At 33.9% G+C, this 24884-nt stretch overlaps 1 protein-coding gene and 1 long non-coding RNA gene across 4 annotated transcripts; one reads left to right on the top strand and one right to left on the bottom strand.

Annotated features, from left to right (window-relative positions):
• Positions 1-611: 611 nt before the first annotated feature.
• LOC127864238 (putative nuclease HARBI1) lies at positions 612-9148 on the bottom strand. 3 transcript variants are annotated; one of them, XM_052403934.1, is made up of 5 exons: positions 9056-9148; positions 7555-7667; positions 7347-7458; positions 7159-7255; positions 612-981 (listed from the first exon to the last, which is right to left on the bottom strand). In XM_052403934.1, exons 2-5 carry the CDS (start codon positions 7597-7599, stop codon positions 957-959), a joined length of 279 nt encoding a protein of 92 aa, XP_052259894.1. In that variant the 5' UTR covers positions 7600-7667; positions 9056-9148; the 3' UTR covers positions 612-956. The 3 variants fall into 3 exon arrangements, with proteins under 3 accessions (XP_052259894.1, XP_052259892.1, XP_052259893.1); XM_052403932.1 differs by lacking the exon at positions 9056-9148 and adding an exon at positions 8279-9031; XM_052403933.1 differs by lacking the exons at positions 612-981; positions 9056-9148 and adding exons at positions 6030-6602; positions 8279-9031.
• A 1636-nt stretch (positions 9149-10784) lies between these two features.
• On the top strand, positions 10785-12788 carry LOC127864254 (uncharacterized). Its single transcript, XR_008041647.1, has 3 exons — positions 10785-10842; positions 11396-11523; positions 11898-12788. It is a non-coding gene; the product is annotated as an uncharacterized LOC127864254 (long non-coding RNA).
• The last annotated feature ends 12096 nt before the right edge of the window (positions 12789-24884 follow it).

Here is a 24884-nt window from a genome sequence, read left to right as displayed (position 1 = left end):
TGAAATTTGTATTAAAGGGGAATCATCATCAGTGGTGCCATCATTGAAGACATATGAAGACACTGAAAATGTCATTCCAGTGGGTGAATATTCAGGTAAAACTTTCAACATATAAAGATTTCGCAATTTTCTAGCAATCATTATCATATCACATTTTCTTAGGAATGAGGATCTTTTCTTAATACATCTTAAGTTATTATTATTACAGAATCCCATGGATACAAAACAGAAATATTAAAAGCACATCACCTGATATGAATGCATTTCTAAGTTTTGATGTTAATGCGTTCAAATATATGCCAGTTTGTGCATTCTATTTTATGTTATACATTCCGTTTAAGTCTATTACCATGCAGAAGTAGCAAAAAAACATAATCACTAATTATTTAATTTTTAATTTCAGTCGAGATGAAAAGTTCCATTTCGAATCAAGCTGTAAGGACTGTATCAGGTATTCAATTAATAAAATAAAAACTTTAAAGTTTGAAATGTTTTTTTGCTTAGCTAAAGGCAAAACTGATAACAACAAGTGGGTGTCTGTAATATTATTACACGGATGTGTGTAATAATTTTAATGGTTTCAGACAAAAAAATCTGGGTAGAACCAGTACTTATTATGAATGTATATTAATTGAATGTATTAATAAATTAAGTAATTTTCCTGGGTAGGGTTAGTAAAAGCAGCAGTACCAGTACTTACAAAGTATACATATTAATTTAGCAACATATTTACAACATAATAAAGTCATGTTCCTGGGTAGAACCAGTACTTGACACAGAAATACATGAGTACAACACGAACATAATCAAGTTTCCTGGGTACGGTTAGAAAAACCAGTAGTACCAGTACATACTTACAAAAGTTTACATATTCATTTAAGCATTCAAAATTTTAAATAACACAACAACGAAATTGTTATCCAGATCCCCCGACATCAACATCTTCTGTTGTCCAGTCAAAGGTGTCTGCTGATGTGAGCTCTAAAATGAAGGAAAGGAACAAAAGTAAATCAGATATTTTTTTATATATTTTTCTTAAATTTAATGCACCTGATAAGCAGGGATCATATTTTCCAGCAACATCAATCGGTCTGGATTTAAATGGGGGAAAAGTGTCAGAAAATTTGTATCCGAAATTATTACAAATTACGTTAAAATATATACCATTGATTTTGCCATTCATGAAGAGGGTATAATAATGTACAAGTTAAATTGCCTTAAGCATTTTTTTTAAACGGAACATACGAGTTTTGGTTTTATCATTAGCTATTTCATTGTTGTTTCGGTAACTGTTTTATCTGACTTTTCATCGTTGTCAATATTATTAATCTGTGTAAGTCTATACCAATGTTTTAAATCATTGTCGACTCGATAATAGCTTACACACATGCATTGAATCTCACAAATGTCTGTGCGTAGGTTGGCTACTGGCAATAATAAAATCAAATAGTTGAAAAACAATTTGTGTCCGTTATAGTTTGTTGTCGAATAAACCACGGCCGATAGTTAAGAAGCGTAGGGATTAAATCACGAGTGCGAAGCACGAATGATTAAAAACACGCATCTTAACTTCCGGTCGTGGGTTATTCAACAACAAACAATAAAGTACACAAATTATTTCGATTCTAACACGATTTTTACTAAAGATTTATACACTGTATATTTTTTTTTTTGTTACTATATTATGTGAAGTTACGCCCATAAAAATAACTTTCGGCTGTTCTGTCAATCAAAACCGCAACTTTCATTCATTTATTGCCGGATTATTACACTGGTGGAAAATGTATCAGCATGTTTTGTTTAGTTACAGCGCGTGCTTTCAGTGTATAAGGTACGCCCACAATTATTGCAGAATATAACCGATTTTCTTCTTTGTTTATATGAAAGTTTACTGACTGTATCATGCATGAAATGCACAATTTCCACGAGGATAACATCAAGGTTTTAAACTCCGAAGTAACTGTCAACGATTTTATCGTGGACGAGCACACATTACGGACCGATTAGTGTGCTAAGTATAAGCCAGTGAAATTATCAATTGATATTGACACTGGGTTATTCACGCTTGACTAATACACAACCGTGCGAATCTTCGTTGTTTGGGGTCATACGCTGATACTAGTCGGCTGACGTGTTCTTGACTGGTCCTGACCGGTTTAGAGACTGCAGTGAATGGTTTATCACACCTAATCGAGATAAGAATGTAATTAGGGTATGCTAGCATGTGTACTGCGTAATCGATTTCATGACATGGGAATTTTAGCAAACAGAATCGGACCGACTGTTTGGGATTTTCAATCGGTCTTTCATGACCCCAAACAGTCTAGGACAGACAAAACCGAAAAAAATATGATCCCTGCTGATAAGTAATACAGTAAAACTGCGATAACTCGAGGAAGCACGGGACCGACATCGATGCTCGAGTAATCGCAGGTTTCGAGTAATCCATGGTATTATTTGTTTTCACTGTCTCGGTTGATAATGCTAAATTCTGACTGCAAACGCTTTATTTACATTTAAGACGGTGCTAGAGAAAGAAAAGGCTTTGTAAAAATCGCTTAATGTTACAGTATAATAAACAAAACAATTAAGATGATCGTAAATTCATTTAATTATTTCAACATACACACAAAACACATATATATAATCAAAAATATATCATCAATATTCACTGTACATGTAGCATAATTATTTTTAAAAAAGCACACAAGGTACATACATGCCCATGAAAAAAACACACACTAAAAACAACATAATCACTACACACTTTGCATTTTATGTACATTAGTCAGACTTGTGTTGCGCAAAGTCAAGGATTGAAGAATGTCGCAACCCATTAGCTTCCCAGAACTGATGGCGGAAGACGTTTCGCGATAATTATCGATTGCTGGTAATTATTTAATTATCATTAAAACTGTGTAGCTTTGATCTGCTTCTCAAAGGATGACAATTTGCAGTGTTTCTCAAACTGCAACTTACTTCACACCTTATCGAGCGTCTTTTGTCTGCTTGATTGCGCTGTTTTCACAACTCGAATATTTTTAGCACCGACCAGACGAGAAAGCGTCCTCGAATAATTGCCAGTTAATTAGGTGTGAAATGCCTTTCAGGGACCGGCACTTCACCTCGAGTTATCGAAAATCGCATGTTTGAGTTATCGCGGGTATTTTTATATAGACATTAAAGGAAAATGCTAGGGACTTTCTTTAATGCTCGAATAATCGCCAGTTTTTGAGAAATCGCCAGCTCAAGTTATTGCAATTCTACTGTATAATGATATATTGTGCGTTTGTTTAGTTTTTAGCTCCCCCGAGCACAACGTGCTCATGGTGAGCTATTGTGATCGCCTTTTGTCCGTGCATCGTAGTCCGTCGTTAACATGTACCTTCTTTACACACTATAAGTCACATTTATTGTCCAATCTACATGAAAGTTAGTCAGAACATGTGTCCTAATAATATCTTGAATGAGTTCGAAAACGGTTCTGGTCTGTTGAAAAACATGACCGCCAGGGGGCGAGCAGTTTTCCTTATATGGCTAGAGTAAGACCTTGTTAACACCCTTGAAGTCACATTTTTGTCCAATGCTCATGAAACTTTGTCAGAATATTTGAGCTAATGATATCTGGGCTGAGTTCGAAAAAAAACCTATATAATTCACATTTATTATCCAATCTTTATGAAACTTGGTCAGAACATTTGACCCAATGAAATCTTGGCAATAATTAAAACTTAGTCTTATGAGCTCAAAAACTATGTCACTAGGTCAAAGGTAAAAAAAAAATCAAATCAGTGCAGTAGGGGGCATTGTGTTTCTGACAAACACATCTCTTGTTTGGTCTAATATTCATGACTCAGCTTGCATTTTTTTTCAGAATAATCTAGCTCACTAGATACACACCAACATAATTTTATGATTATTTAGCAATACAAACTATGCTTTATGTATGCTAAATTGAATGGTAAATGTTTTAAACAAAAACATAGGAATTTTCTTTAATAACTAATGATTTTTAATGCATTAATTACATTTCAGTATCAAAGAGAGCAAGGAAAGCTGTGGAGGAAGACCTGTACAGTCTGGAAAAAAACGTCTCTTGCTGGAAATTGTTCTGCTAGAGCAAAAAATTGCTCATGACAAAGAATTGCAAGAGTTGTGAAAAGATATGATTTCAAAAGATCACTAGATACATTTTGAACTTTAATGAATATATAGATGAAACATATAACATCACAACAGTAATTCTGTAAGACGCAAGAATAGATATTGTGCATAATTAAAATTTTTAAGTTATGAAATGTTTTCATAATTCATCAGATGCAATTCATTGTCATGAGCAATCATCTGTTCAAGCAGAACAATTTCCAACAAAATATTTTCTTCAAGATTTTAAAAGATTTATTTATATTAAAACATTATTAAGGCACAATTGGTCATTGTCGGCTCGGGTACTACTTAATTCTAAATTGTACCCCGGGTATATTTAAATGTACCCCAGGTATGGAAAATTAATTGAACCTATCGGGAAATTCTAAGGCTAAATTGCACCTTATTGGCTTTTTTTTCTTCAAATTAATAATGTCCATATCTATGTCAATATTTTTTTAAATTGTCTCTATATTATCGAAACTCATACTCAAAACAGCATGTTGAGGCAGGTTTTGTTCAAAGAGAATTTTGTTTCGTATTGCTTAGCGCGTTTTTTGACACTTGATTAAGGGTGGGAATAAAAATCGAGTAGTCTTAATTTGCCAAGTATTTTGCAGTATATTTTTAGTACCTGGGTTACATTTAAGTATACTTACAGAGTACCCTGGTTTCATTTAAGTAGTACCCAAGACGACAATGACCAATCAAACAATCAACCATATTTGTTGATCGCTGAATACTTAAATACGCAATCAAGCATTATTAAGTATTGCTAATTTCGTGTAGATTTAAAAAACAACAACATTGGATTGTTTATTTAGATTGTTAATTTATGAGTTAAGTGTGAAAGTTAGCTGTATTGTTAAGTTAATTGTGAAGTGCAGTTTCTGGGGAACAAATAAACTTGAAGCGTATTAGTGCACTTTAGTACACTTAAATACACTTAAAAATACACTTAAGCGCATTAATACACTTGAAAAGTGTATTTTTTGAGAGAAAAATGCAGAAAAAACACACTTTTTTGCACAGAAAAATGCACTTGGTAAAGTGAATAATACGGTGCCAATACCGCTGCGTTTTATGCGCATTAAATGCGCATTTTACACACTTTTTCGGGAAGGGTTTATTGTAACTAAAAAATAGTTTGTTTTATAAATGCTCATTTGTTTTATTACTAATTAAAAAAAAAACAAAAAAAAAACATCAATTCAAATAATATGATTTTGATTCCAATTTGGATTTCTTGAATCATTTGTTTAAATTTTCCATGTGTATGTTTTACATCAGCGGGTGGTGGACGGACGGACGGACCGACATGTGCAAAACAATATACCCCCTCTTCTTCGAAGGGGGGCATAAAAATGGATTTGTTATTTAAATTGTTGATTTGTTTATTTTTAAATTGTTAGGTGAAAGGTAAAGTTTGTAAATTAGCTGTGTTGTATAATACATTCAAAGAAACACGTGATTGATATATGATCATAATTTGTTGTTGTTGATAATAATAACTTATTTAAAAAAACAACACCAATATCAATTCACATTCCATTTGGATTACTTTACTCATTTGTAATAGTGTTCTCGTGTTCATGGTTTTATTTATGGGTGTTGAAGGTGATTCTTGTATTATACAGTGGTATGTATTGCTGAAAGATTATCTTAACCCATTTATGCCTCGTGAACTTCTCCCATCCTTCTAAAATGGATCAATTTATTTCCAAAATTAGGAATGTCTAGTATATTTATTTCTATATTTAGAATAGTTCTTACAGAAATTCCTTTAAGCAAACAGCGAAGACGCTGATGAGACGCAGCATCATGCGGTGTCTCATCTGGTTCTACACTGTTTGCCAAGGCCTTTTTTCTAGAAGCTAGGCATAAATGGGTTAAGTACAATGTTTAAGTACAAATGTACATCTACTTATAAGTTTTCCACAGACATTAAAACATAAACACATATCAATAAAGACTTATTTTTCATGTTAATATTTTTAATCGTTATGATAAATAAATGTGATGAATTTTAGGATTAATTATATTTATATAATTCCATTTTTGTTGTTTTTATGATATTTAACAGTTGTAAGACAAGGCTGCATTTAATGATGTATTTTTGACGGAAAGCAGTGCTATCTAGTTAAAAAATACACTCAATAATATCACTAAAGTTGTTGTTTTTGATTTTGTAGTATAAGTATTTCCATTTACGTAAATAATTGGATCTTTTTATTGTGAAAAGAGATCAATCGAATTTATTGACAAACGACAAAAACTTATTTTGTACTCACAAGAAAAACCAAATAGTAACAAGAATAATTGTACAGTACACTCCACGCGTTTTCCCCAATTTTCCTCCATACTCCGCGGTGATTGACCTGGAGGGAGATTAAGAAAATCCCGCCAGACGCGGCGTTTGCATGATTTTGGACGCGGCGGTTCATGTAATGTCACTTCTGCAATATTGAAGCTAGCAATTTTATATTTGAAATGCATGTGTATCTCAATGAGGGGGACATTGTGTTTCACAAACACATCTTGTTAATACCAAGATGATTGTCAAGGGAAGCAACTAGGTAGAGTATCTTTAATTATTCTGAAATTGTATATTCTCTTGGCTAAAATGACCATAGCCTACATGGTTATAAAACAAAAGAACATACCGGTACACAAAACCATCAATCAAATGATAATAAATAATATTAAGCTAGGCGAATAAAACATATATATATAACAAAAGCAACTCAGATAAAAAAAAAATAAGACTACATGTACCAAATCAGTTACAAAACTCAAGCAGAAGCAAAGCATAGTAAAATATAAAAAAAATGAGAAAGCAAATAAATGCGGAGCATGCACTACAGGAGACATAGAGAACACTTACATTTTCATTTTTTACTTACAATCATGATATTCATAATTGGTAAATAATAGCGAAATAAAACAATGTTACATTTGTTGTAGAATAAAAATAATTCATTAACGTTTTAATAATTATACAAGAATAATTACCTTTCCTGTGATTGCGTTTGTGTATGCAGATAAGGAGTCAAGAGAAATGTCCGACAGGCATAGCCGGAATCTCCCAATAGTAACCCATCAAGCTGACCTGAATAAATTAAAGTGTGTGAAAGAATGTTTTTATAAAAAAAAAGTGTGTGTGCAATAATCAGCGTTTTTTTATAACAACATATAATTACCATTCTCGAACTTGGCGCAGATAGAACTCTCTCTAAATATTCGGCTGTCGTGGACACTGCCTGGCCACTTCACCACAACGTCAGTGATGAGGAACTGCGGGTCACATATCATCTGAAAAAAAAGTATTGATAACGACATTGTTCGTATAAATATATTTGTTCACATATGTTTGATATAAGCAGTTGCCTGGAACTTATTATTATTTACCTGAATGTTTACGGAGTGATATCCCTTCCTGTTTACGAAGTCCATTTCGTTCCGTTTTGGCGCTCGTATCTTGACATGAGTACAGTCCACGAATCCAAGAACGTTGGGGAACCCTTAACATTTGTATAAATAAATAAATGGAAAATCGCAGGTCGTTTACAGTAATTGGCAATTGTAAAAAGTAAATGAACATGTGATAGAAGGATATGTGTGTTATCTTTGAAGTATACTGTATTGTTAAATGGAAGATACTGAACAGAACAGCAAGTGTATTCCTTCTTCCGATACAGCACACAAAGTTGCTTCGTTGGGTTTTGATTCTAAGTTATTTGAATGGGTTTAAATATTTATGAGTAAAGCATATATACAGCGCATCGTCAAATACATACACGCAATAATGAAAACATAAATACCCATGTATGCTCCATAATAACAAATACATATAGCGTATAGTGTATTGTACACAATCAGCTTAAAACACATAATTCTAATTACTGAAATATAGTTAAAATGTCAAACTTAGGATTAAATTATAAATAAGTTTTAGTATTTTCCAGTCCACGACTTTGGGTAACAGTTTTTCAACTATGTTTCTAAGAAAATAAAGACACTAAATGAACTTTTTTGTATGGGATTTAGACAAAGATGGAAAGTTGTCTTCCTGTTAATGTTTACTTGGCAACCAATCAACTGTTATACAAATGAATCTAATAAAGGAAATTACCAGCGATGCTGTAAAACTCTCGTTTTACTCTAGCTTTGTCGTATTCAGAAGCAGGAAAAAATATGAACTGATGCATATGCCGACATAGAGCATCCGTCACCCGATTGATCACTCGCCCCAAGGAACATCTTGACACGCCGTGTATAGCTGTTCACAGTAGATGATGACAGCCCGTCGCAAAGAATTGGAGAGCTGTCAACACTGACAGCAAAGTTGGCACCGGCAATGACCGACTTGTCGTTGTGTCCAAGTCATTGAATACAACTCCCACGATGAAATGAATCGTTTCCGGACAAAATCTGTATCTTTCTCTGACCTCTTCGGCCGATAAGACTTCTAGCAGGTTGCTTCGGTCAGCAAAAACGCGTTCAATCAGCTGACGCCTTCTCAAACAATTAATGCGATCAAGGAAAGTACTGCTTTATAACTTGAGACAGGTAGAACGCTTGCTCAATTATTTTTGCTCAAACTCAAAGATGAGTCTGACTCAGTTCTCAAAAACGTTTCGTGATCACCAACTTGAGCAAGGCGTTTACACTCATCTCACAAGTTGAGCAAAATCTCAAAGTTGAGTCAAAATATCGACTTAAGTATGTTCGTGATACTAGGCCCAGGTCACCGAACGATACTTGAAGAAAAGGGGAGCAACTCATTCATCTGTCTTGACAAAATGTAAAGTTTACGATTCATTTGTTTGAGAAATAGTAATTGTATGAATCAGACCATCGTAAATATATAGCTATTTTATATAAATAGATGTTATAGACACATATTCACCTTTGTCATTACATTATGAGTTTTATATTCCTTACTTAAATCTATTTGTCAAGTTCGTTCACTAAATGCGTTGTCAAACGGCGCCATCTTAGGTTACATTCAACTAAAACATCGAGTATCTCTCCGTAGTGCGTAATTTCTAAAGAGTTCTTCTTCTCTTCTTGAATAAAAGCCATTTAAAAATCTAAGGCTTGTATTATGTGCCTATTTCTAATATCCACATGTTTCTGCAGTATGTTTATCACGTCAATTGCATTCTAAGTTCTGCTCAATGGCTGAGTCTCTTTTGAAAAAGGCCAATTCTAGGTTAAAATTCCTTTATCGTAAGAAAGATTTCCTTACTTTGCATACATAGAAACTTCTTGTAATGTCACTGATTCAGTGTCATTATGATTATGCTTGTTCTGTTTCGTATAATAGTATAACTCAGTCTTGAAGAAATAAGTTACAAACCTGTCAAAATAAGTTAATTAGGTTTGTTCTTGACCTTGATTCTAGAGTTCATATTGACCAATCTCACTTTAAGTCCCTCAACTGGTTACCAGTTCACATGAGAGTAAATCAAATAGTGTTATGTCATGTCTTCAAAATAAGAAATGGCCTTTTTCCAGATTACTTGAGTGAACACTTTGTTTCCCAAGATTCTATGCATAATTACAGCACTAGGCTTAGTAAAAAGGGTGGGTCCCAGCAAACATGCACATATGGGTCCCATATGGGTTGTTTCTGGGCAAACCCATATGGGTAAGCCCATATGGGAGTCATTTGGGTCCAATATGGGCTAGCCCATATGGGAATGCCCACAAGGGTCCCATATAGGTCCCATATTATTGCGCTATCGGGAAAAATATGTAAACTTGTATTTCTTTGATTAAAAACTCATTTCTTAAAACGTATGTAGGACTAACTTGATCTAAACGGCTAATATTCTACCCAAAAATAGAAAATCAATGCATAAGCAAATAAAATGCGGCCCATATGGGTCCCATATGGGAGTCATTTGGGAGCTATATGGGCCTGCCCATGTGGGAATGGCGATAAGGGTCCCATATAGGTCCCATATTATTGCGCTATCATGAAAAAGATGTAAACTTGAATTTATTTGATTAAAAACTCATTTCTTAAAACGTATGCTGGACTAACTAGATGTAAGCTGCTAATATTTTACCCAAAAATAGAAAATCAATGGATAAGCAAATAATATGCAGTCCATATAGGTCCCATATGGGTCCCATTTGGGCCGCCCAACAAAGGACAAAATCAGCTACCGGGCTGTTTCTGGGCAAACCTATATGGGTAAGCCCAAATGGGAGTCATTTGGGACCTATATGGGTTAGCCCATATGGGAATGCCCTTAAGGGTCCCATATAGGTCCCATATTATTGCGCTATCAGGAAAAAGGTATAAACTTTTATTTGATTAAAAACTAATTTCTTAAAACATATGTATGACAAACTTGATCTCAACTGCTAATATTTTACCCAAAAATATAAAAATGAATGCATAGGCAAATAATATGCAGCCCATATGGGTCCCATACGGGTCCCATTTGGGCCGCCCAACAAAGGACAAAATCAGCTATCGGGCGCACATTTTTTTTGAAAATTCTGTTTTTGATATGGCTTTGTTTTAAATAATGTATATACTATGAATAATATGAAGTTATTTTCAAGAGATAATTTCAATTTGAATAATCGCGCAGAAAAATAAAGTATTTAAATAATATGCGCATGCGCAGATGTTAATTCCGCCTCGCGAAAACATTCAAAACAAAAACACTCGAAACGGTAAGTTGTTAAATTGTGATATTATACACGTAATTATATATTTCTTTTGAAATCAGATATATATTGCTGATCACGCATTATTTATTTATCTGTTACTTCAATGAATGCCTGTGTGTTTAATAATTTAAATTGCATATTATTAGATTTCTTCATCGCTTTGCCTTTGTCATGTATTTTCGCGACGTAAGTCGTAACGTTCGTTTATCGCCATAGATCAATCTCTTAGTTAAACTGCTTAATTCAACTTGATTCTGCCTAAAATTCAATACAAACTATTTATAGCAGACAGGCGCATGTCTGAAAAAATGAAACACTAAATTAGTAATCATGCTAATGCATGAGAATCTTACATATCTCATACATTGATAATATTAATTGAAACGTATAATATAATGTCTTTTATAGGTCTTTGATTACTTGCACACAAGCCAAGGTTGTCTGCCTGTGGACAAATTTTAATGATTATTTAAACACATATTTGCAGAATATTTTAAAAGTCTGTGTATTAGGAAATAATTAATTTCGTAATGTTAATTGTACAAATTTATTTCAGAAAATAAAATATTCACCACCACCTGGTTTGCCAACATCGTCTTTACAAGGAATGTCCAGCAGTGCATGACAGAGGCCGGTCACTCCCATTAAGTCCAGCTGAAGAGCCTTCCCAGTTTATAGGACAAAGTAACTAATTTTTGTGCTTGTAATTTTAACTTAAAATAATTTCAGTTTTGGAATTACTGCTTATTAAATGATAGTTAATTACATAAATAAATGATGTTAACAGATAATCCAACTGAAAAAATAAATAAAATACACAGTCATTTAGTGATCTATAATAATACATACTTCTACTAATAAAAGAAACAAATTGACGTTGACGGGCATATAGGTGCAAGTTGCTATAATCAGCCCTAGCCGTACAACAGCTGTTGGGACAAATCGGGCCCACCGCCGTTATATCGGCACATATCCGATATAATTATATAAGACCCAGCTGTGATTTATATTATTGTCAACATAATTTTAGGTACAGTTCTTTTTTACTCTGTCTTCAGATGCAGTTACACAGATTTTAACGGTGTTGGAAACAATCAGAGACGAGAACAGGGAAACGAAGCGGATGCTGCAGCGGCTCTTGGCTAGGTCAGCTACTGATGACGAGCCAATGCAACTGCCAGAGAACATCAGTCTTCCAATTGGAACATTTGAGCAAATGGATGAGTTTGAAGAGCATCTTGGTGATGAAGCTACGATCCATCTTTTCTAGGACTGCTGCATAGTTCAAGCTTTTTTATCAAATATATTAAGCAATGTTGTCAATGTAATTGACAGTTCTTTCTTCATTGATCCTAAACCATTCCTTTAAGGCTCATCTTCTAAGAAAGCATACAATTTTTTTTATCTGGAAATGAAATGGTATATATTCCTTTGCAAAAGAAGAAACAGCATTCCAGTTTTTGAAGGTTTTAAAAGACATATATATATATATATATATATCATGTGCAATTACGAAAAACACTAGAATGTATGAAGATATCAAAGATAATAATATGGACTTGTTCTCGAAAAAGGATTTGCCATTTATTTGAGTTTTGGATTTTTTTGCAGGGTTTTTAATTTCTAGTTTATAAAATATTTTGTTTAGTCTTGCAAGTATGTTTCAAAGCTCTAGATAAGGATTTGTGAAATTAGTAACGGTATTGCCACTGACAGAAAGAAAAGGAGTAACGCTGAAAATCAATTAGTACCTGTACTACCATATCCAAAAATACAGGTAGTACTGTACTACCCGTGTTCTTGGATATTGATGGGTGTATACCTTACTTTACAGAAACATTTGCAGCAATTATAATAAATATATTTTGCTTCTTAAACAGTTACTTTATTAGGTTTTCCATTCTGAATTATGATGCAAATACAACTACACATTAAAACTCATGACTAAATACTATAACTTTATTTTGCTTGACAAGAAAACACAAGCCAACTTGTAAGCTAAGTAAATGAACACCAATGTCACTGTCTCATCTCAAAAGAATCATTGCTTTAGCAGACAACTGTCAAAGTTGGCATAGACTATGCCAACTATTACAGTTAAACGCTCAAGCAAACACTTCAACTGGGCTTACAGATTGAATGTCAGAATGGTTAGACGACCGTATGTAGCCATTATATAACAACAAAGTGTTTATTTGAACCGCTTTCGGTTAAGCCGGCCTTCCATGCTCGCAGACATATTGTTTTTGACGGGCTTACAAGTTACCGGAAATCACGCCACAGAATAGATAATAATACTGGAACCCAGTCTACAACTTTTCGGTAATTTAAATTAATGAAAGAGGCCGTTAGGTTAGAGACCAACAAATATGCCGCGCTGACACCGACGTATCAGTACGGCCAGATTTTTTTCGTAAATGCGTAAAAGGGATATTAAAATCGTAATTGTACGTCCAGTTCATAAAAATAAATGCGTAAGCCTTCATGAAAAAGCCGTATTTACGTCTGTACGGCCCTTATCTGGAGCTCAGATGTTTTCTACAAATGTTCTTTGAGTACATGGTGTGTTATTTGTATTGGTCAAAGATTTAATATGCATGGGTATGCTTTTGAGTAATGTGTAGTACATCAGGAAAATACTTGAAGGTATTCTGTATATGTATTATATATTAAATATCAAAATAATAGAAGTCCTGAATTCTATAGTTGTATAACTGGTCAACATATATAATGTTATAGAAAAACGTCTTATTGCTTGAAGTTATGTCTTTATTGTTCCATGAAATAGTTTTACTGTTGGTTTGGGTTTATAGATTATGAGTAACATTACTCCATGCGGATAGAACATTAGATAGAAACATGTTTTCGTTAGCAACTTCATGTAAAATATTTTTGCTGATGTTACATTCAAAAAGTTAGGAATCACCATATTATTTTATAATTCTCTGGTAGAATAGTTAACGTGGGATCCTCCTGCTATGTATGTATGTATCCATGTATATGTGTGTAATACTTTATGTGAATACAAGTTGAGAGTACTTTAATAAATTTTTAAGTCTTTTAACAAAAACCTTGTATTTCTTGCAGGATAATGATATTTAGCTCTTGAACATTTTGATATTGCTCTGTTCCAGCAAGAAGAAATAGATAAAACATTTAAAAAAATGAAATTGGAAGTACATGTACAAGAATCTTTTGTCTGATGTTCAATTTGAACACAGTATTTCATGTTTGCAGCCTACATATTATTTCTAACATAACCTGAATTTCCATTAATGTGTTGTCCAAAATTTTACAGGCTCTGTGTACCCATATTGAATACAATGCTACCAGTTTGTAGCCCATATTTAGAACAATACTGCCCGTATGTAGCCCATATTGAGAAAAAGGGCTACTCTTATGTAGCCCATATTGAGTAAAAGGGCTGCCTGTATGTAGCCCATATTGAGTAAAAGGGATGCCCATGTTGGACCTATATGGGTCCCATGTGGGCACCTATAATGGGCCCCATGTGGGCTGCCAACATGGGACCCAGATGGGTAGTGCAACCGGGCTCCACATGGGTCCTATCTGGGCTGCCCCATATACTTGCATGGGGCAGCCCAGATGGGACCCATTTGGAGCCCGGTTGCACTTCCCATCTGGGTCCCATGTTGGCAGCCCACATGGGGCCCATATAGGTGCCCACATGGGACCCATATGGGTCCCATATAGATTGTTTGCTGGGGTATTGTTTACCCAAGGTCAAATGTCATGGTTCCAAATCCTTTTCTTTTAACAGCATTAAACTCTGGAACTCTTTACCTGAGTCACTCACAGAGGTCAACAGGTTAGAAGGCTTTAAGGTTGCCATTTAAAGTCATTTAATGAATAATATTTAATTTTTTATATATGTGTATCTTTTCACTTTTAATAAGCAGATATTAACTTCATCCAAAGACCTATAGATATAATAGGTCTTTGCTTCATCTTAGGTTTTTATTTTTAATAATTATTAGTTCATACTTCATAACATACCTTTTAGCAATATATTTAATTTAGATAATTCATGATACCTCATATCATCAAATTACAACTGTCAAAATATCTATGTGTTGCAGTATTTGATAACATTATCAATTGATCTTAGTTTCCAGCTCCTGTCATATTTTCTGAGCACTACTGTGATAATTAGTTTGATCTCTTTTGAACGGTGATATATATTTTTTATTTCATTAAATAATTATTTTACTATGAACATAGTTATGTTTAAGGTCAACATAGTTATGTTTAAGGTCTGCCTCTTTTTGTCATGCCACCAATAATAAGGACCACAATGGAAATAAGGGCTTGCTCTTTTTTGTGTTATCCTTGGTTTGGTGAGCATGTCATAGTTTATTGTACATGATATAGTTTTTAATAATTGCTTATTATTTTATTCTATGTTATGTTGTGAACTGTGTATATTCTTCCTATGCCGAAATAAATCTATCTATCTATCTATCTATCTAAGTTAAAAAATGAACTTTAAATTTGCGTTTTCTGTTATATGGGGCTTTTGTCGAAAATGCTTTGTCGAAATATGGCTGCCAAAACGATGTTTGTACTGGTGCCTGCATTCGTATGACATGCCCTTTTATTGAAATTAATGGGAAAAAAAGCCATATCGATCGTTAAAAGTATAACAAAAGTTTGCAATAGGAGAAAGAAAGGCTTGAAATAGCTATAAAAGTTTGCAGTATCATAATGCGATCTTTTCGGCATTGAAATTAGTGTAATTTAAATGGTAAAACCACAGATACTGGAATGTTAATCTTGCAAAAAATCATCTACAAGCATGATTATAAAACGATTTTAATGATTATTCGACCAATGTCCAGTGTGACCATTGGAGTGCTAGACAAGATGAGTGATGTGAATATTATGGACAAAATGAATGGGCATGTAAGGGATGGGATGCGGATCCGACTGGGAAGAATACGTGTTCAATTTTCGAATTACCTTACTAGCAAATACGATGATCTCCATATATTTAAATTTCAGATTGGAGAACAAGATTACAAAAATACACAACGATACGCATACATTCCATTCACGCCATTCTCTCTTGTTTCGTATGCTTGATCTTTTATCCCTTAAGCCACATATTGCGACAAAATCAGTGGCAGTCTTGCTCTAGGCTTGAAGAATGTTAACACACTGTTAAAAGCTTTATTTGTTCAAATATCTCAGTTATTGAAATATAGTTGAAAAACATCTTAAGTGCATAAAAGACAAGTGTTCTTGCAGTTTGTGCCGATATCTTAATTAAGGTATGTGAATACATCCTTGAATACGTCTGAAATCGGTGACAAAATTTCACTTTGCGTGAAGCATAACCGTGCATAACCGTGCAGTACACAATGAACTTTTAAACAAGAACACAGGCTAATAAAAAAAGTAATTCTGATGTATTTTACACTGCCATAAGCAGCATAAAATCTGTATTTTATGTACTCGTTGAAATTCTTGTTTTAAAAAGTGCTTGTTCCAGTCAAATCTCTGTGTATGTTTGGTATTGAAAGTGTCGTTAAATGGTTTTACCAAAACATACTGTTATGTGTGGCGTATTCTGCAATAACTATAATGTCAAGTAAAATAGTTGAATGAAATCCACAGGATTCAAATCCGGGACCTCTGCGAGTCAGATATAACGCGCTTCCTCTGTGTCTGTCAGGCTTAAATACTGTTCAGCCTATTGAAAGTGATATTATGGGCATCTAACAATTTATAGGTGTATATCGCAGCCGTTTTTTTTTATTTTTGGTGTTTTCACTTCATATACACTTATATTTGTTAATGCAGCATCAACATCCTATAATGCTAAAACAAGATCCCGGAAAGAGAAAAATAATGCATTTGAATATGAAAATGATTCGATTTCAATGTGAATCAAAATTGAGTGTTAGTGAAGATTCGTTCATACGACACAAGGGCACTATTTTGTTGAACGTATCATTTCGGCTTAGAGGACTGGGTGAGTCATGTAAAATATCGAATATAATATATATTTTTATAAACAATTAGAAGAAAGATGAGTTGCAGATAATTGGACAGTTACCACATTTTAACTAACTCTTTTGGCCTGTTAATTCTTTTCAGCTCAAATCAACAGTGAAAAATGCCCATAATATCTCTTTTAAACGCCTTGTAAGAAAATACACGCACTTTAAAAATTATCATTACAATGCATTCCAGACGCTTTACTCTATTAATAAATGTATTTCCTTTACAGCTCAACCGATTTTTACAACTATGCCCCAGATCTGAAAGGTTACTGCAATACATGATTGAATTAATACCTTAATGATCTTGGGAGTAAATATTTCAGTTTTTTGTTTTCAGTTATTCATTTAACATGATCTCCAGACTTATCAGAAAGTTACAGTCAGGTCCAGCTGTTAAATCTTCATACTAGTATTCAACAACTGACCTGTAAGTGTGATTATGATTCTTTAGTTATGCATACATGCATTGCACTCCACAACACCGTCTTCAAATAGTGATGCTTTTTGGTATTTTATTTCAGATGTACATCGATGATGAAGTTACAATCTGGACAAGATCTGACAGACGCAATTAAGTGAATCGACATTGTGACGGTTGTTTTATCGAAATTATGTTATTAACGGTATATGGTGATTAAAATGTATTTAACAAATTACAACATGCTTGCTCTGTGTAATAATAACGAAATCAAAAGCCATTGCTTCGGTTATCATCGGTTGACTTCAGTTATCCTCGGTTATCATCGGTTGACGTCAGTTATCCTCGGTTAACTTCAGTTATCGTCGGTTATCATCATTTATCATCAGTTATAATCACTCTCATCGCATCATCATTGAATATACCACTTGACATAATTCGATAGTAATATAATAATGATTCTTTAATAAAATATGTATCGGTAATTCACATTTATATTCAACAAACAATGTTTAATAAATACAAACATTCACATATCAGGCATTAAGCAAACACAAAACGCACTGAATGTTTCTACATGACACTTGATGAATCTTTGGGTAAATATGAGCCTCGTTCTGGGAAAACGTGGCTTAATGCACGTGCGTAAAGTGTCGTCCCAGATAAGCCTGTGCCGGATAAGCGTACATACGCCGTATGCTGCTATATGGTGTTGTACGACGCAGACGGACAAGCGTACATACGCCGTATGCTGCTATATGGTGTTGTACGACGCAGACGGACAAGCGTACATACGCCGTATGCTGTTATATGGATTTGTACGACGCAGACGGGCAAGCGTACATACGCCGTATGCTGTTATATGGAGTTTTACGACGCAGATTTCTTCTTACACGGACTAATGACGAATAGCGTTCCACTCTGCAACATAGACACTCAAAATGTTAATTTAACAACACTTGCAAAATTTTGTTTCGTTTTTATTTGTGAGCGTTAGCTCACAAATAATGTAGAGACAATTTTGCAAATCAGTATGGGCTTTACTACGTTAGGAACTGTAACCCGTGACTGCCTGTGTGTATAACTGCAGTAAAATTAAGCAGACGACGAATGCTAGGCTAGGAGCGTCTGCTCTAACCACCGCATCTGCCTGTTTATAGTTCCCACTGGTACACTAAATTTTGTGTATGTATTTAAAAGTATTTAACAGCTTGTAAGACAACGTTGGCCAGTTTAGTGTTTATCATTGAAATCTGTACATATTGGCTGCTTTCAGGAAAAAGGGGCTTAATGCATGTCAAATAAGACTAGCCTGTGCACACTGATTAACAACACGTCTCAATATGTGCTTTAAGACACACTCTTTATAAATTTGAATTGGTTGTGGTCACTTCAAACTTGCGATATAAAAAGCTATCACATACTTTTGAAAACTGAGTTGCGTCTAAGATTAAAAAACAGCGAACAACGTGAGTGCCTTCGGCGCCTTGACTGAAAGTTAATTTTGTGCTGTTGTTTTTGTACGCAAACAAATAATAATATTATGAATCTTTCGGCTCGAAGGTCGTATCCATCAAAGTTTTCTTGTCGGTCCCGCGACTTCGAGCCATAAGGAGTCGACTAATAAATGCAAGGGGAATGGGTGGAGCAGAGCGCCGTTGATATTTCTATTAAAGGCATGGACGATAAAATACATATTGGGTGTATAACTTTTTTACTAATTCGCCAGGAAGCTCTATACGGCCACCGCTCCTTTAAAGGACGTGGCATCTGCATCATGATGTATAATGATAGATACATGCGACCTCAGGTCATATGATCTCCGGTTCCAGCGACGAACCTTTTTAGTTAGTGCTCACAGTGAAGACCTTTTAGTTGGTCGAACGTCTAATGAAAACGAAAAATACTAGGTCATGCTTGAGAGCGGTCTCAAATCATTCGACCCCCTGGTGCCAGTGTGTAACCACGAGGCAACGAATCGGCTCAAATAATTTAGCCTATGAAAACGGGGCTTAATGCAGCCCGCACGTGCTTATTAGGTACGACACTTTACGTTTTTATGATATTTTTCGTTCAAATTTAGTCTCTTCTTAGCGAAAATTTTAGCAAAAGGCTAAGCCCCCCGTGCGCATTACAATACCATGCCTCGCTCGTTGTCGTTGTCCGCTTCCCTGAGCAATAGGCAAACAAATCTGTGGACGGTAATCACACAAATAATGAAAATGAACAGGTCGTTTTATTATTTGAATAACCGACGAGTTTCATTCAGATGTTATCAAATTATGAAACTCAATAAATATAATAATATAATCAGGATATTTTTTAGACCGATGATCAGACCTCACACTTGGGCATGTTGGTCCAAAAAAATGTGTTAAACATTAAAAGCTAAATAACAGTTAACTTCATAGCGACACGATTCAGATGCATGTGCAATACAAAGACAGGACACTTCAATTTAATGACCATTTAATTACTAAATAATTAAACACATACCAGAAAACTAGAACTGTGACTGTCTGAGAAACGATTACATAAAAACAAAACGATAATCAATAGGACAACAACATCTCGAATTTATTAAATTGATGTTGAAACAAAGCATCATATAGCTAACACTCAATTCATTAAGAAGTCGAAATAAAGCGTTAAAAGGATAAACAAACATACAGTCGCCGTGGCGTAGTAGATATGGTGTCCGCCTCGAGATCGGGAGGTCACGTGTTCGATCCCCGCTGTCGAATCGTTATTTAAATCTCCCCATAGACACCAAGTACTAGTTCTAGTCTGAGGAAATGGACTCAGGAGCGTTTCAAATAAGTTTAAGGCTTTCCATGCAATCGAGCTAAAATAAATAGGTTAGACTAAACTAAACTAAGGCGAATCTACAAAGCGGCTGTGTGTGTCCATCTTTGTTCATCTTTAGCAACATAAAATAGTTCAGTTGTTTGAAATTAATAATATTCTTATAGCAAGTTACCATTCAAAGGTTATGATGTACCAAAACACCGATACTCACAAGTATTTCAGATAGAAATATCGTCACAAGATGACCTACGTGCGCTAGTAACCGTAAAATCTATTCCGTAGTGAAGTTATACGACCCCTTGCTTGTCAACTTGTTTTTCTTGGTATATCATATTACGTTCTTGATGGATCATTATATTAAGTACCTTTTATTTGATAGTTTCAATGCGTATGTTATTAGCAAATTGTATGATGTTGGTCATTAAAACTTAAATGGTCGAACATCTGGATTAAAAAATATGAGCCGCGCCTTGGGAAAACCGGGTTTAATGCATGTGCGTTGTGGTCCAAGATTGGCCTGTTCAATTCGAAACTATCCGCTTGTATGGAATTTTTCAAGGGAATTATCGTTTAAATTATCAGCCAGTCTATGTGGAAAATGTCGTTTCAGATTAGCCTTTGCTGTTCGACACTTTCCACTTGTATGGTACTTTTGTTTTAAGGAATTATCCTTAAAAAGAAGCCACCCGTTTATGTGGAAAGTGTCGTTCCTGATTAGCCTTTGTGGATTGGGCAGGTTAATCTGGGATGACATTTTATGAACATGCATTAATGCTAATCTGGGACGACATTTTACAAACATGCATTAAGCCCAGATTTCATATTTTATCTTTATATAGGATTATATTCCATGAACTTTTCTAATCAGCACAGTATTTAGTTTTGGCCTATTTTTTACTATTTTCTGTTCAGAAGCAAAGTGAAAATGACTACATGCGAACAGCATAAAACCAGAACAGCATGCACTTAAAGGGATCTTTTCAAGTTTTGGTAAATTGACAAAATTGAAAAAAATTGTTTCAGATTCGCAAATTTTCGTTTTAGTTATGATATTTGTGAGGAAACAGTAATACTGAACATTTACCATGGTCTAATATAGCCATTATATGCATCTTTGACGATTTAAAAACCTGAAATTATAAAGCGTTGCAACGCGAACCGATTTAATAATTTGGAGAGTTCTGTTATTGTCGTGTAATTTTGTGAAACTACTAAGATTGCTTATATAAAGTACAAAATACATCTCTCATACATACTTGGCAGGATGGCCGAGCGGTCTAATTGGTTTTTACTCCAGGACTCCGGGGGTCACTGGTTCGAGCCCTGCTGAAGGCTTCTTTTTGCATGTTTTTATTTTATTCTTGTTTTTTTACTGGAGCTTTTTAGATCCAATGTTTACCTTTATCAATATAAAGCATTTAATGAAAAACTTCAAAACATGCCAAAATCTGTGAAAAGGCCCCTTTAAATCGTCTCGTTCGTTTGATTAATAACTGAACTTCTTGAACGAGCTTACATTTTTCTTCCTAGGTTAACGTTTGTATGCCAAACATGAGTTTTTATGCACTAATTGGATGAAATATACTCGTGTTTATAAACATTTGCACACGAACGTCCTGATAACGCAAACATTTAAAGAAACAATGGTCCACATCTTCGGTGTGGTATCATCAATATTGATTCCTTAATGAGATAATAGTCGTATTAGATATGATCTGGTGACCTAGTTTTTGGATGCACGTGACCCAGATTCGCACTCATTCTAGATATCGTCAATATAAGTATTCGGAGAACGTTGACTGCAGATCGATTAATAAAAGAAGCCTCTGCAGTGAAAACAAGTTTTTTTCTAAGATTTGACCTTTAGTTCTAGTTTTTTGACACATGCGACACAGATTCTAACCGTCGTCAAGATATTTTCAACATACTCATTCTGAGAAAGCTTAAATTTTACAGTATTTACTACGGAGGCTAGTTGAGCTCAACACTGATAAAATGTAACAATAACTTTTCAGCTTGACAATGACTTGACATGTTCAGAGGTACACAACACCTATTCAACAAGGAGACAACATTGTATTTGTTTGTTTAAGGATATAACATATCTAGAATACAAATAGAGACAATAGCAGTTTTGACATTTTTAAGTACATTACATCATTATCCCTTGACTTTTAATTGACTTATTTCCAATAACCAATTTTAATTTGTATTTCTTATATAAGAATAGATAATTTAGAATAGATAACTTAAGATATTTTTACAAAACAATGAAACATATTTTCAAGAAGTTCAATTTCAAGAGTGCTTTTAATATTATTAAATGAAAAACATGGCATATAACAAGGTTTTTCAATTTAAAGCATGGTTTTCTGTTTACCACAAGCCCACAGCAGTCATTTGATATACATCTGTACTACATTTTTGCGTATATACGAACGTTGACGAGTGACGTCACGCGCACCTGCTAAATGACCCGAGTTTCTACTGGAGGGCAAAAAGCGCATACTAGTATACAGAAGCTCTATCTCAATATCTATCTCATAGTACTGCCTTGACAAAATCAACGTTTTTGTTTATAATCGTGCATAATATCAAATATAATTTTAATTATGATGTCTTAAAAGACATAAGCATGCAAGGAACTTTATTTTTGAATAATATTGTTATTATTTGTTTTTACTTCAAACGAACTCGGGAGTGGAAAACCATTTAAGAGCACATACGGTATATGGATACCACAAAATTTCTCTACTTGCACTTCTTTGCGACCATTTGAAGTTAAAACAAGTCTCAGAAATTGTAATTCTTTCAGAATAAAATAGATTTAATGAACGAAAACAATTGAGGATGAAGACAAACAACAAATAGATAGATTTTATCTTAGCAACATACCTGTATGCATGTAGTAACCTCTATATGTCTAAAAAAACTAACCTTGTTACACATTAAATAAATTTTATCGATTAATGTTATTGATTTATTTAATTGTTACACCAGTTCTGACACTCTGTGTTGCAGCATAGGTGTTAACTTGCACCTTTGTTCATCACAAATCGATTATCTCGTTATGATCGGAGACCGTCCAGACAAAGACAACAGGGTGTCATAAACCAAGGCACATTGGGTCCATGCCATAAACCACATGTTGCAGACGATTGTCTGTTCATTAAACACAATTCACGATACCTCCATGACATCTCTTGGCATTTTGAGAAATCAGTAAAGCCAAATTTTAAAGCAAAAAAGAAAAAAGGCTTCAATAAAATATTTCAACATTACAAAATGACGAAATCTGTCAGAAATGGATTAACAGGAACTAGTGCATTATATTAGCCAGTTAATTGAATCATTATAATACAGTGTTCAATAAATATAATTTTAACATATTGTGCAGTATTACTGCTACGTAATTAAGGGATCCGGCAAATGTAAACTTCGCTAGTACGTGTAAAGATTTTACGTTACTTCAGTGTACACAATACCATCATGAAAAGAAGCTATCACAATATGGTAAAAAATACTTGCGTTAAAGAAATGAAATTTATAATGTGTTTATAATAGAATGCTAGACTTTAAATTATCACTAATTATCACTAGCACGGACTCTAGATGACAATATACGCTCCGTGTCACTAGTAAAGAGATTTCAATATACATGCGAAGACAATTCAATTTGCATAATATGCAGGTTTTTTTCCGCGTTTGTATGATAAAATTTATTAACATTGGCATTCAATGTTAACGAAACGAAAATTTATTGATTGGAAAAGTATATAACCATAACATTTAATTTTTTTATGTATTCCGTTTTTGGCTTTGTTTGATAATTGATTAAATGCACCTCTTACAAGCTGATGAAAAAAACCCTATCCATACCACTTATAATTATTATCAAATTAATAAGTGTTTTATTATTTTTGCAATATCATTTATTAAAGTCTTACTATCAGAAACAATAAGGCAATTTCATTGTTTTGTTTTGTGGGATTGTCAGTATTTAGTATTCCCACCACGTTTACTCTGATGCTTATAACTACATTGTTTTTATGAAGAGGGATCGATATATATATGTGAATATACATTTATTGGTACTAAATATAATATATTAGCACTTTTTTTTTAAAGATATTCATTTTTATTTCGCATTTGTTATCAAAATATTGACGAAGCAAAAGCCCTTTATACATGCTTTACGTTACTGTAACCAGTGTTTTTGCCCTCCAGTCAATGCGCATGCGCGGAAATATCGAAATGTAAACAATAACAATCAATGTTCGTATATAAGTTTCATAAAGTAAATTACACAAGCGTTGCATCTTAAAGATTGAACAAAAATGAAAATGATTTGAACATATGCATGAAAACAGTGAAATAGTTTAACTGATTGAACAACAATACAGTATTTATTTACACTGAAAATTCATTTGTTTTTCATTTTTTAAATAAAAATGGCAAAATGTAAAACGCATAGTCAACACGAATTTCATCAGGCTATTAGCACATTTAAGCACATCAAAATATGTTCTGGTAAATGGGGATCTATATTATATACATATAAAGCACAGACATATTATGTCCGTATGCAAACACCTACACTTGATGAGCAATTGATCACCTTTGTAATAACTTTGTAATCAAACGACTGAACTATATTTTCATAGTATTTTTATTTGAAATCACAACACACTTTCAATGCATAATAATATTCTTTTTCCACTTGAATATTCTTTAATCAGAATGCAAGAAATCAGCACAAACACATCAATAAAATAAAAATCTCTTCAAGTCAT

This window comes from Dreissena polymorpha, chromosome 1 (genome assembly GCF_020536995.1).
Source record: "Dreissena polymorpha isolate Duluth1 chromosome 1, UMN_Dpol_1.0, whole genome shotgun sequence".
NCBI classification, from domain to species: domain Eukaryota; kingdom Metazoa; phylum Mollusca; class Bivalvia; order Myida; family Dreissenidae; genus Dreissena; species Dreissena polymorpha.
This window is presented reverse-complemented; position numbering and strand designations above follow the sequence as displayed.